Source organism: Canis lupus, chromosome 26, assembly GCF_003254725.2.
Source record: "Canis lupus dingo isolate Sandy chromosome 26, ASM325472v2, whole genome shotgun sequence".
Taxonomy (NCBI): Eukaryota; Metazoa; Chordata; class Mammalia; order Carnivora; family Canidae; genus Canis; species Canis lupus.
In genome coordinates this window covers 13945884-13960282 of record NC_064268.1, presented here as the reverse complement: position 1 = coordinate 13960282, position 14399 = coordinate 13945884, and the positions used below count along the sequence as shown (strand labels likewise).

At 43.4% G+C, this 14399-nt stretch overlaps 1 protein-coding gene and 1 long non-coding RNA gene across 2 annotated transcripts in view; one reads left to right on the top strand and one right to left on the bottom strand.

The window, feature by feature from the left end:
- The window catches only part of FBXW8 (F-box and WD repeat domain containing 8), a 120812-nt gene that overhangs the window by 18546 nt on the left and 87867 nt on the right, over positions 1-14399 (bottom strand). Inside the window, exon 8 of the mRNA XM_025474100.3 lies at positions 3014-3141. Within this exon, the coding sequence (XP_025329885.1) occupies positions 3014-3141 (128 nt within the window). The remainder of the gene's footprint in view (positions 1-3013; positions 3142-14399) is intronic.
- LOC118352316 (uncharacterized) overlaps positions 5246-14399 on the top strand; it is a 56646-nt gene continuing 47492 nt past the window's right edge. Inside the window, exon 1 of the long non-coding RNA XR_004809250.2 lies at positions 5246-8041. This is a non-coding gene — a long non-coding RNA (uncharacterized LOC118352316). The remainder of the gene's footprint in view (positions 8042-14399) is intronic.

Sequence of the window (14399 nt, the reverse complement as noted above, 5' to 3'; positions counted from 1 at the left end):
CTGCTCCTCACTGCACTCATGCTCTCTTCTCTTGCTCTTTCAAATAAATACATAGAATCTTAAAAAAGAAAAAAAAAAGTAAAGATGCTGGCAATTGATTTGAAGATGTCCTTATAGAGGACATGTCCTGATTGCACAGATGTGAAAACACAGAAAAGGGCATCTTAGAATAAATACAAAACGTCATGTTGAGCACTCACTGAGCACTAGACAGTGTAGTGAGGAGAACAGATATAAACAGAGGAGAACAGATATAAGCATCCAGTCCTAACTCTGGATACCACTCCTCTGACGTTATTCCTCACTCTTGTTGTTTCAGCAGGAAAGGGCAAAGTGTGCATTCTGAAGAAGTCCGTGATCTACTATGTTAAGACTTGTGCAGAGCCACACCTCTTTTCCTCCCCACTTTACAGCCTTCTCTCCCAGCAAGGGAGACACACAATCCGACAGCGACTATTTCCACCCTCATCATTCTCTTCATCTTTATCAGACTGTCCTGTTTTTTCTGGAAAGGGTGACAGGTTAGGTGAGCTATTCTTTTCCTTTTTATTTTTTATTTTTTTAGTTCTTTTCCTTTTTAATTTTAACTTCTCAGACCCCTCCCCCAAAACTTAAAAAATTCCACCCATGTTTGCTGATTTCCTTACATTCATGAAAAATTATATTTGTCTTAACCTGGGACAGTTTTATGTATCTTTAGAGTCCACTTCATTCTCAAGTTATTGACAGAGTACTAAGAGCACTGTAGAAATTAAGTTTAATCAAAAAAAAAAAAGGAGGGTCCAGGTTTTTAAAACTGCATTGGCTATGAAGTGACAACCAAGTACACAGTTCTCTTTATAGTATTTGACCCCTTATTCCCACTCCCACTTTTGAAATAAAACATAAGCTGTAAGAGCCGGGGTGTGCATCTCTAATGAGATCTTACTACTCGCTATGAAGCCTTTGGGGAAAACACACACACACACACCTCTACCCTCTATTATATTTGAAAGTCTAGATTCTTTATTCTTTCCTTTTTCCAGACATATAATTCTTAACCCCTGTGTTTCAAATTCATTTTGCTTACTCTACTATTCTGATTCATGAGGAACGACCTCCTATATAATGGTAAGCCCCCCTGGCATCCCTGCAGTGGTCAAACAGCTAGCACAGAACTAGGACTGCCCTTATGAAATGCCACTTTGAGTACCCCCTTCTCAACTCCAAGCCACTGGTCTTTTCTGTACATCCACAGACACACAGGTTTAAAAAAACAATAGCAACAACCCATACCACCACCATAACATTGGTTTCCTAATGAAAGAGACTTCACACAGTCAAATCTGCACTTGAACATGACCAGAGAGGCATTTTACGCAGAGCCTTTAGCTCCTCTTCTAGCAGTCCTGCTCCAGAGGACAAAGTCAGCTTTATGGAATCTGTAGGTCTCCTAATTGACAGGATGCTGTTCAGGTGACAAGGGTCAGGACACTCTGGCTTCCAATGTCCCCCCTAGAGCTGACTGGGCTAACTTACGCAGAAAGCAGAGGCCTCTTCTCTGGAACAACATGGTGGTTTCCTGGGAACCTCGCTGCAGTTGAACACCTAAATGCTCATGCTGTAAACAAACTCTGAAGCATAACCTATAATCCTCAACCCTTCCATTTGGATGCCCTCAAAAGCCCTCTGCATTTGCTCTCCTGGAAAGAGAGTAGTACCAGCTCGGTCCCTGAGGGGAGAGCCTATCAGATAAACTCAAGCCTTTGTACAGCTCATGCTGGAAACTAAAAGGGAGTGCGGGGGGGTGGGTGGGTAAACTACAAACTGAACTGGTTTCATTTGCTGTGCCACATGTGGGGCCACTTATCAGGCCTAGTTTTGGTTTTTTGGTTTGTTGTTTTTTTTTTTTTTAAAGAAAAACTGGACATCCCTGAGGAGTTCAATTCTTGAGCTCAGAGATTACCAGCCATTTTAGGAAGCCTGGAGAAAAATTTTCTTTCAGTAGAGCACACTCACATTATCTTTCTGCTCTAAGGGAAGGGGGTAGCGGAGGGGTGAAGGTCAGGAGTTGAAAATATTATTGGACACGATAATTATTTGTGCAAGCTGCTGCACTGGGCGGCAGAGGTCTGAGGCTTGGCACACAGGAGGGCCCGCTTCGCGATCTGATCCCCCCACCGAGCAGCCTGCCACCTGCAGCCCGGGGCCGGGCCCGGGGGTGGGGGTGCGGGCGGACCCTGGCCTCCAGCCATGCTACCTCTCTTCGGGGCACTGCATCAGACATGGCAGATGACCAGCCAAAAAAAAAAAAAAAAATAGACAAGGAAAAGAAAAGACAAGGGCGAGAGGGGATGGGGAGGGGGAAAAGACCTAAAATTTGGACTCGAAGGGTCTTTTCAAACACTTTAATCCTTTCGTGCTGATGGTTCCTGGAGCGTCCGTGGCTGGCACCAGACCCTGTACCAGGAAAATCCGACTCCCTAAGCCAAAGCGTTAAAGAGAAGACTGCTAATCAGCTAAATAGAAACTGGAACCTGTTCCCACCAAGTCCCTTTTCCCCCCATCACCAGAGGGACACCATAGTGTTCTGAAATACACTCTTGACATCATTTGGCAGGCAACCCTATTCTGTTGAACATGATTCAGCCCTTAGGTTATTGTTTTTAATATTAGAAAGTGAGCTTTTAAATGCCAAACAAATTTTGCAGCAGGGGGACAAAAGATATTCCAAGTGGTCTCACTGGACCTTCTACCAACTGTGTCCACCAAATGGCTTAAAAGACCACCTTCCTGTGGTGTTTCAGATATGAGGCAGAGACATAGCTCTGTCCAACTATTACCTAATGCAAGACTTTGTTCTCCAAGTTGACAGAGACAGTATTTAAGGATCAGGGCTGAACGAAGGCAGGCAAGGCTGTGGAGTGAGAACGTAGCACTGTGAGCAGCAGAGGGAATGAGTGAGCGCGGTAGAGGGGCAAAGCCCCAGCAGAAGCGGCCATGGCTACAAAATGTGGCTTTCACTCACACCTACCTCCTGTCCATGTTGCCACTGACCATGAGGCTGGGAGGGCTGTTCCTGAGGTTGACGCACGTGAAATCACCAAGTGCATTACCAAGCTTTGAGAGGCAGCGTTCTGCTTCCAGGCTGTACACCAGGATCTGGAGAGGAAGGAAGATACATGAGCATGGGGTTGCACACAGCAGGCCTGCATCCAACATTTATTTCAGCACTGGTACTCAGCTCCCCTTAAGGAACATGTTCCACCGCTTCATTTCCTGACATTTTCCAGGTCATGACCAGATAGGGATGCAGCTCTTAGAATGACAAAATGAAACGCAAAAGAAAATAAAAGAACATCCAAAGATTTCCTCATACCAAGGTGCACAATCCTAGGACACAAAGATTTTTTAAAGATTTCATTTATTTATTCATGAGAGACACAGAGAGAAAGAAAGAGAGGAAGAGACACAGGCAGAGGGAGAAGCAGGCCCCATGCAGGGAGCCCGACATGGGATTCGATCCCTGGTCTCCAGGATCACACCCTGGGCTGAAGGCGGCACTACGCCATGCCACCTGGGCTGCCCGAAAAAAATCTTTTTAATTGAGGTATAGTGAACATTTCCAAACATTTCTCTCTTCAGCCACTCTCCACTTGCTAATTTTAGGAGGTTCGGTACTATAAGATGTGGAAGCAAACAAAGTAGCCTTGATCTCTAGACAATGTATGCATGATGTTTGGACATTTCTGCGCTTTCTCTCCAGCAAAAAGAAAAAAACATGATTCATAAGAAATCTTTCTAAAGATTAGTTAAGCCTTTTATTTAAAAAAATCTTAGTAATTCAATAAATTAACATTAAATGCTTGCTATGGCACACCTAAGTGGCTCCGTGGTTGAGCATCTGCCTTCGGCTCAGGGCATGATCCCGATGGGATCGAGTACCGCATCAGGCTCCCCGCAGGAAGCCTGCTTCTTCCTCTGCCTATGCCTCTGCCTCTTTCTGTCTCTCATGAATAAATAAACAAAATCTTTAAAAAAAAAAATAAACGCTTGCTATAGATTAGTCACTGTTGTAAATATACATTTATCAACTATCAGGATACAGATTCTTATTTCAGTATGGAGAGGTTGATGGTCTCCACCTTGAAAACCATGATCACATTTCTAACAAGTGAATCTTTGGAAATGCTTCACAGTTAAAACAGATTATCATATTAATTAACTATTGCCAGCAGCACCTGAAAGAAAAAGAGGCAATTAAAAATTTTTAAATGCCTTCCTAGTCCATTAAGATTATAGAGAACCCGCTGAATTTTATTTTTATTTTCATGCAGTTGAAAATAAGTTTGGGGCTCCCGGATGGCTCAGTGGTTGAGCGTCTGCCTTTGGCTCAGGTCGTGATCCCAGGGTCCTGGGATCAAGTCCTGCAAAAGTCTTCCCACAGGGAGCCTGCTTCTCCCTCTCCCTATGTCTCTGCCTCTTTCTCTGTGTCTCTCATGAACAAATAAATAATCTTTAGGGGAAAAAAGGAAGTAAGTTTGAAAAAACTCCAATTCTAAAATATCTGGAAAAAAAGTTATTCTTCCAAGTAAGAACACAGAAATAATCAAATCTTCTATCTACAGTGAATAACCTAGAAGCTGCATATAATCAGCTCCTGGAGGGAGGAAAAAAAATTAACAGCAACCTCACAGTCTCTCATAAGGATAATTTTCCATGCTTCTGTATCATAATAAGAGTTTTCAGTGGTGTTCCTGGACTCAATTTCATTTTGTTTTCAACCTCCATAGTAGGAAGGTAGGCCTCTATCTTGCAAATGTCGAGGGTAAACTTCAGAATTAAAGTCTGATACTGAGTCCATCTTTACTTATTCTTTTTTTGACAAGTGGATGGGTCATCTCTGAGTGGCACAGGGAAATCTGATCCCTCTCCAGAAAGAGTGCAAATTCCTCATAAAGGCATCAAAGTTCGTAGTCAAGAGTCAAGTATTTTCTAAAATGTTTAATAATTCAACGAATCAGAATATCCGAAGAGTACCTTTACCATTAGGGTTAGTTAAAGACCACAGAGATTAGAAAACACATTACCCATCTCAGAGGCGGTTCTTTCCATGTTAAAAGTCCCTTAACGACCTTTACCATTTCTCCCTCCCTCCCTCCCTCCCTCTCTCTCTTTTAATAAGGTTGAGCAAATGGGACTTCATTTTATCTGATTGCCACAGACTAGTGAGATTAATTATTCATGCTCACACTCCCCCTCTTGTTAAGACCATGCATTAGACTAATTTTTCTCTTTATTGCCCTAGTTGGGTGAGTCTCAACCCATGGCCACTTGACTCCCTCTCAGAGGTGTATGGATATGCTGGAAAGAAGGAAAATACTACTCAGAGCTAAAATCTCAGAGAAAATGTTCTACACTAATGTGACCACCAAATCAATAGATATTGCTGGGGATTTTTCAAGTACCAAGTGTATGTTACAAAAGAGCCTAAATAAGTGATTATAGAGAAGATCTTTATTTTAAGTATGATTTCAAGTGACGAGGTTAAGACTAGTATAAATTTTGCAGAGGTAACTAAGGAGATGTGGTGTGTAGTCAGAGGACACTGGGTAATTTTCCTTGCTCTTTGGGTTCCATGTAGATAACTAGAGGGCATCTGATGGAAATGAGCATTGTTTAAAAAGAACTTCAGCAGAAGGTTCTTTCCTTTTTTTCTTCTTAGAAAATACTTAGTATTTTCATAAATCTTAGAATCCAAAGTTTCAATTTTGTTAGCTATTCAGATTTCTCTAAAATCTTTCTTAAACAATCTATTTTTTTCTGATTTCAAATGTAATAGATCTTGTAACAAATTTTTAAAAATATTTTATTTATTTATTCATGAGAGACACACACAGAGTGGCAGAGACACAGGCAGAGGGAGAAGCGTGGGACTCGATCCTGAATCCCAGGATCACGCCCTGTGCCAAAGGCAGATGCTCAACTGCTGAGCCACCCAGGTGTCCTGATCTTGTAACAAATTCTAACAGAATTACATAACAAGAAGTGGTAACCTTCCATAGATGTCTCTCAGAAAAAAACTACACTTTAGCAGTTCAGTGTATATCCTGCTAGACTTTTTTTCTGACATATGTCTGCCTTGTCTGTTTCTGTGTGTATAAAACTTTTTCTTTTTCTGAATGAGATTACTGTTTTACAACTTGTTTTTCCTAAACAACATGAGTGAGAGTCCTTTCTTCATTAGTATCATAGATAAATCTTGTTCTTTTTAATGGCTGCATAGAATTTCTCTATGGATATATAAGATACTGGTGGCTACTTGGATTGTTTCCAATTTTTTAGACCAATAATGTAATTCATTCAACAGCTAAGTCAACAAATATTTATTAATCATCTTTGCAGTAGGTACTGGAATGAATAGGGATGGCGGATGACATGCAGAAGCCTCAGCCTGCTGCCAGCTGAAACAATCTACCTCTTCACCAGCTGGTGCACAGCCACCAGCTGTCCTGCTCCTCCATACATGGGACTTGCCTCTCTGAGGAGATCCACCTTACAGCCAGCCATGTCCTTGCATCTGGTGTTGTAATGGCAGGGTAGAATCAGGAAGGAAGTAGCAGCCACAGGGTTGACATATGAGATACCCTGGTACAGGTGTGACCGTACCTTCCAGGTATGACTTGGAATATTTAATGTGCCCAGGACTGGCTTTCCAACCAAAGCATGAAGGAAAGAGCTGACAAAAAGCTATTGACCCTGCAGTGGGTAGGTGAGGTCCTTCACCTACCCAGTAAGAACTGAGGATTGCACTGCAAATGTTTCCTAAGTGTGGGACTGCTACTACCTTCATAATGAGACAGAACCCAGTTGCATTAAGAAATCACTATGAAGAGATTATAGAGCTTACAGTCCCAGACTTTTGGTCATATACTGATAAATAAGAAAGGAAATCAATTTCTGTTTTGATTTTAAACTTACCCAAACAGTAAATTCTCCTCATACTCCTCTATCTGCCAAAGGCATCACAACAACCTAAGCAGCTGGCTCACCTCCTTAGGTGAGGCACTGCCTTTCCAGAGGAGTGAGGAATGGTCAGAACGCTTCCTTACAAGATGATAGTGGCATTTAAAAGAGCATGGTGATTTAAAGATCACTTGTCTGCCACCATTTAAAAAAGAAAGCAACAAAGGGAGCTATAGGTTGGGAGACACCAGGCTGAGAGAGTCAAAGATAAAATGCATGGTTTGGGGGAGGATATCTGAAGTCCTTGGAGATGACAAAGTCTACCTCTTTCCGGATTCCCTAAGAAACCACCCCTATTACTACACCACACACTTTGTTCTTATAAAGGGGACTAGTCATGGTAAGAAGCCAAATTCTAGAGAGTAAAGCAAAGAATCCTCATGTTCTTCCTCTTCTGTCCCGATTAAGCTTATCTTGTGCCCTCTCTATACCCTTGGCAGAGTTCAACTTGACAAGTTCCCCTCTTGTAGTACTAAAGCTACTGATTATCTACACACTTCAGCTGGTGTTCCCAAGGACCCATCTTGAACTGCATATCAGCTGCTTTCCCCAGAAGGGTTGGTTCTCAAATACTGGAGGCTGATTTGGGCAGGCCAGCTGAGGAGGCTCTGTTACCAAGCACCACATGCTATAAAACACTGCTCAGACTTAGACTCTAAGTTCCTTGGAGCAGAAATCCTATCATTCATTCCTGCAGCAGTGATCAAAGACCCAGCATGTGCTAGGAGATTAACTGATTGGTACATGGTATCTGGCAAACCCAGAGCTTACCACAGTCTGGTTCATAATAAATACCCAGATACACTTTTTTTTGCTTGACACGTTCTTTCCCATTTCTGGATGCCTAATCTTACTACTGCATATTCAAAGTATCAATTCATCTCACTCAAAATAGAAGGAGGTTCCACAGATCTCTCTCCAGAATATCCAGATTCTAGAACACCCAAACTGTATCCAGGCTAAGGTTTTACCCTGACAACACAGCAGACTAGAATATGTGGAAAACCCTCCTGTTTACAAACACTGAAAGTGCTGGGTAAGTTTCAGTCTATTAAACATTCTTCAAACATTCTGTTTAACTCCTAAGAAATCAGAGAAATTCTCAGGAGCCAAAAATGAAGAGGGCGCTAAAACCAGAAAAGGAAGTGGCACTCATGTCAGGGGCTGCTCTGAGGACATCTGCCAATGTCAGGAGCCTAGAACTAGGGAAAGAGGAGGCAAAGTTTCTACCCAGCACCAAATGGAACACCAGAACCAAGATGTCTATCTACCACTGGGGCCATTGTATGGATAGCACACTCAAAAAGCAAAATAGGGAGAAAGCCAATCTACTGGCAAAGAGAGCCTACCTGAAAACTTGTCTGACTCAGGTTCAGCTCAGGATGAAAAATGTGGACCCTGGGTTTGAATTTATACTACCCGCAAGGCCCCAACTCCCTATGCCTAGTAATTATTTTCAGGTTGGTAACAGGTCTCCTGGTACCTGGCAGAGTCTTCTCAGGAGGAAGACCCTCTCAACCCAGACGCCTTAGGAAACCTACAAATCAAGATCAGCCAAATATGAGTTCACAATAAAAAAATCCCAGGGCAGCCCCAGTGGCCCAGCAGTTTAGCGCTGCCTTCAGCCCGGGGTATGATCCTGGAGACTCAGGATCGAGTCCCATGTCAGGCTCCCTACATGGGGCCTGCTTCTCCCTCTGCCTGTGTCTCTGCCTCTCTCTCTCTCTCTCTCTCTGTGTGTATCTGTCATGAATAAATAAAGTCTTTGAAAAAAAAATCATAAATACAGAAAGAGAAAACTCAGCATAAATTAGAGGTAGAAAACAAACAGAATAGACTTCCAAGAATATCATATACTTATTAGGTAAAACAAAAATGTTTGCTGAAAACGTTTATAGAAATAAAAGAGGGTGAGGGTTCAAAACCAGCAGAACAGCCTTGAGATAAACAAAATAAATAGAATTTCTAGAAATTATAAAGGCAATGGATGAGTTCAACAAGTAATTAGAGTTCAAGAGAATTCCGTAAACCAAAGACAGATTTGAAGACATCTTTCAGAACGCAACACAGAGAGGCAGTGATGTTAAGTGTGAGCAAGCAGTGCATAGCACAGAGGACAACAGGCTGGTCCAATATACATCTACCCTGAGGTTCCAGACAGGAACAACAGATAGGATGAGGGAGAGGAAGATTTTGACAAAGGCTCAGAATGTTCTACAACTGAAAGGGAACAAGCACAAGAAATCCCAAATGGGAAAAATAAAAAAGTCCATGCACACCTACAGACACATCAGAGAGAAACCAAAGAAAAGTAAGGAACAGATCTTCAAAGCAGACAAAAGAAGAGAAAGAGTCCTGAGAGCAATGGCCCTTAGACTGACAGCCAAGTTCTCAGTGACACCAATGGAGTCAAAACCAGTAATCTCTTCAAAGGGCTGAGAGAAAAGAACTGTCAGCCTACCATTATAAAGAACAAGCAAAACTACCTTAGACTGAGGTGAAATAAAGCGGTTTTGGGGATAAAAACAGAGAACTCTTATGCCTAAGAGACTCTCACTAAAGGAACATCTAAAGAATATACTTTTAGAAGGTGGAAAATCATTCCAGAAAAAAGGCCTGGGACACTGGAACAGTGAGTAAAAATTCAGGTAAATGTGCTTAAGAATATGCAAATACTATCCACAACAACAATGCTGATTGGGGGTTAAATACGCAGAACAGACTGTCTCATCCTTCTTATTCCAAACAGACAAATGCCACGGATCAGGGCAATTCACCAGGACCACAAAGATTCCAGATGCCCAGGGGACCCTCCAGCACTACAGCCTGCAGTGCAGTGGCAGTGCCTGTGTGGCACATAGGAGGGACTCAATATGTATTTGACGAAAGAATGAATAAGTGCTACACATCTCTGCCTGTATCTATCGATTACAGGCCAACAGCACACTGGCCTACAGTAGAGATTTGCTCCACGCATACAAATGAACACATTAAGTCGATTTGCTTTTGCACTCACAGCAGCATATTTAGCCGTTTCAGAAGTGGGAGGTACAGTTTCATTCAGTACAGATCCTAAAGTACAAGATTAGTAATGCTCATTAAAAAAAAAAAAAGATACAAAAGAAAAAGACTTCTCGGTCTTTGGAATAGAATTTAGTCATGTACATGACCCACTTTGCTATTCTGACCCAACCTAAGTATGACCCGCAAAAATGTGGTTAAAAATTTCATTATAAAAAAATGCAGGGTCTGCATATTCATGTTCACATACAAAGCTAAGTGAACAGCCTCTATAAATTCACAGATGAGCTAAGATTTAAAAAAAACGATGAGAAAGACAACTGGGGTGGGAGGGGGGATCTAGTGAGAAAAGAGTAAATCATACACAAAACAGCCAATAAAAAAATAAAAAAGCAGTTAATATACATGAATAATGGATGTCTGATTTAAAAGCAGTTTACTCCGATATGATGTAATTTTTGACAATCAGCCAGAGAGACTATTTTGTAAGTCCTTGCCAGAGAGAAGTCAGAGTGTGAGGCTTGGTAACACGGCGTATCTGTGAACATGTGCACAATGACTCTCGCCGCCATCCCAAAGGTGACTTTCTGTTGGCAAACAGAAACTTGCCTCCCAGGTGCACTTAGCAGCAGCAACCAGCAAGATGCGAAGCTTGAAGAAATGGACCCCCGACACAAGTGCAAATCCCTGAAGTGTAGCACCCCCTCAACAGTTTCCATGACATGCTCCTGGCACAAGCCACAGTCAAATGCAGCACAAAGGGAGCAGCAGCCTGGGCTGCTTTCATGTTTAAGTTTTAATTGGAGTGACAAGCCCACAAGGCCAAGATATTTCAGGGATGGGACGGTGTTGCTGAGTGTCGCCAGGCGCTGGGTAGGCAAGGCCCGTGTGCGCTCCCCACCACCACGTGCCAATGCACCTGCAACCCCCGCTGTTCCAGGACTGGACTCTGCCTGGGAAGGCACTGCCAATCACTGCAGGCTGTGCCAACGTGGGGGCTTTGTGGTGTGGGCAGATGTCTACAAAGGACCAGAGTGAGGCCAAACCAACACCTATTGTGACCTAAACCTGAAAAGAACCCAGAGAGCAAGAGTACGCTTGGGTGAAAATGCAGGCAGACATAATCCAAATCTCTCTCCCTCTCTCTCAACCCTACGTCCATAAATGCTGGAAATAATAAAGGCAAGGCAGGTCTGCTCTGTGGGGGTGAGCAGAATATGGCTCTCTGCTTTGCTTCAGGGCTCTCTCTAGACAATCTCTGTCCTAGTGCTAGAATAAGGAACAGAGATGTGACCACAAAGAACTGGTTGAGGGGTACGTAAAACAGGAACTGTTCCTCATCAGAGCATTCAGCACAATGAAGATGTTATGCAAACGTATAACCAAAAGCTGACAATCCTCACATCCTCCTGTTAGGCTCCCAACATGCCTCATGGTAAACAGAATGCGCAGCCAGCTTCAAAGCACTTCAGCAGTAACCACAGGTAACTGCTCACAGCCCTCATAAGAAAGCTTTTCCACCTCTTTCATACATGGAAGAAAATGAAGGCTGCTGCTGATGAAATGAATTCTTGAAAATCACAGGCAACCTGGACATCATTTCTTTAATAGAAAGACTGCAAGCAAGATGATCCCCATGGGACAGTGTCAGTAAGCCTACAGACTTAACATCGGACTCGACGTGCAGGCTGTCACACTGGCCTGGCTCTCCGTTCCCATTTGACTAGCCCAGTGACTTCTAGCTTGGCCCCAGGTTAGACAGGACAAAGGCTTAGAAGAGGGCAGAGTGTGGACACATAGGACAGCTGATGGGCGAGAGTGAACAAATTCACTGAATAGTCAGGGCCTTTGGTGTCAGGCAGACGGTCCACCCTACAGCTGTGGTTCATGACTGTACACCCACACAAACACGAGCTTAGAAGTGCTTCGCACATAAATAATACTATAAATTGTAGCTGTTCATAATAATCCTGATATTCCTTTCACATAAATCCTTTCAGAATATTCCATGTGATTCTCACAACCACCAAGTGGAAGACAAATACTACTACCTATATTTTATACATGGAGACGCAGAGGCCTAAATCATTTTGAATAGCTTGCCCCAATTACGTAGGTGACAATAGTAGCCAAGGACACAGCAGGCAGAGCCCAGCCAGTCCCATCCCAACGTCAGTGTCTGCCACTGTATCACAATACCTTTCTGGTTTCCAAGAAAAATGGTTATTAATGATGACTAATGTTTATAGTGTTCTCTTAGGTGTAAAAGACTACCATGATGCAGTCTCTCACCTGCTCCCCACAATCACATATGGGGTGGGTCACACGATTTCACTTGCTGTACACATGAAGAAATGGGGGTGTGAAAAGGTCAAAGCATTTACAGAATTATAAGGTTTTGGAGCCAAGATTCAAACATGGGTGGTAGGCCTCCAGGCCCATGGTCTTTAAACCTCTATCCCACGGGGCACAGCGTGTCGCCCCAGGACAAGAAGCATCACAGTAACTCTTGACATGCAGATTCTCAGGCCCCACCCCAGACCTCCTGACTCAGAAACCTTGGGGGTAGGGTCCAGAGATCCATATGTTTCTATACCCCCTTGGCATTTGAGAACCCCTCGTTGCACCTATACTGCCTCCCAAGCCAAAAATGAGTCTCCATCATGACATATTACTCAGCTGTAAATGCTTACTTCCTGCCTCCCAGCTAATGCTAATCTAGTTAAGGATAGCGCTGGGCAGTAACTACCAAAAGGTGAGATTTAGACCAGGTACCACACAAGTCAGAAAAGAAGGGTGCTCACTGAGAGCCAGGCTATCAGTAAGGCTCCTTCTGAGAAGTGAGACTCTGGATGGACCTTTCCTGCAAGGACATGGAGAGACAGGAGGGAAAGAGGGAATGCTACCACTAATCAGTAACAAACGTGTCATATCATAGATTGAGTCTTACTGGAGCAAAGGACACATTCTGGAGGTGTGGGATGGAGGGCAGGAACTTGACTCCCATAGGTCTTGAGGGCCAGGCTGAAGGCTAGCACCAGGGCTTTACCCACAGTCCTCAGCACATAGCCACTGCTCCGATAAAGCCTGACAGAAGCTATGAGGAGGTACACTAACAGGTGGTATAAGAGTTCAGAGGTGCAGAAAGAGCAGGGACAAGTGAGGAAGGTGGACTGGGGAGCAATTATTTTCATGTCATTTTTGTGAACATGAGACAAGAGTTCATACCCCAAGGAAACACTGCAGTATAATGAGGCCACCTAGGAGAGCAGATGGAGCCTGACCAGAGGTCCTAGCCTAGAAAGATCCAAAGGATCTGGGTATTGAATTTGGTCCACGTCCAGTCAGGGAGTCCCATATCAATGGACCTTTCTGGAGCAGGAGAGGAGCAGAGGCTGGGGCCCAGGTCCCAGTAGTGCTTTCTGCACGCCCCAGTTCAGACGGTTCCTGGCCTCGTTTATTCTAATAGTTTTTGTTTTGAAACAACCAGTTATCATCTTACAATCCTGTAGATTGGAAACCTACTGTGGGTCTCATCGGCTAACACCTAGGTGTCAGCAATGTTCCCTGCTGCAGCATAGGGAAGAATTTGTTTCTTTGCTTTTTCCAGCTTCTAGAAGCTGCCCACATTATTCCCTGGCTCTTAGATCCCTTCCCTCCATCTCCAAGCCGTCAACAGAGAGTCAGGACCTTCTCACAGGGTACCACCCTGGCCTCCTCTCCTGCCTCTCTCTTCTACTTTTAAGAACCTCTGCAGGATGCCTGGGTGGCTCAGAGGTTGAGCATCTGCCTTTGGCCCAGGGCATGATCCTGGGGTCCAGGGATTGAGTCCTACGTCAGTCTCCCTGTGGGGAGCCTGCTTCTCCCTCTGCCTATGTCTCTGCCTTTCTGTGTCTCTCATGAATAAATAAATAAATTTTTTTTTTTTTTTAAAGAAAAGAACCTTTGCGATTACAAGAGGCTTACCCAGATAAGCCAGAAAAATCTCCCTATTTTAAGGTCAGGGGATTGGCAACCTTACTTCCATCTACAACCTTCATTCCCTTTTGTCCTGTAACCTAACCTATTCACAGGTTCTAGCAATGTGGCCATGTGGTGAAGGGGCACTCTGTTGGATTTCTGGCCTCATCGTGATACACTGTAAACCTTATTACTCATCTCAAATTCCTTCATTTGGAATATGATCGCTCAAACTTGGACTGAGCTGAGTTTTCCTTTACTCTGCAAATTAACACACAGAGAGAATGCTTAAAAGAGTAACTTTCTATCCATTAGGACTCATCTGCAGCTCAATAATTTATAATTATTAACCTACTCTAACGTGATGCCTCACTGAAACTGGAGTGCTGAGTAGATGAATAAATCATATTCCA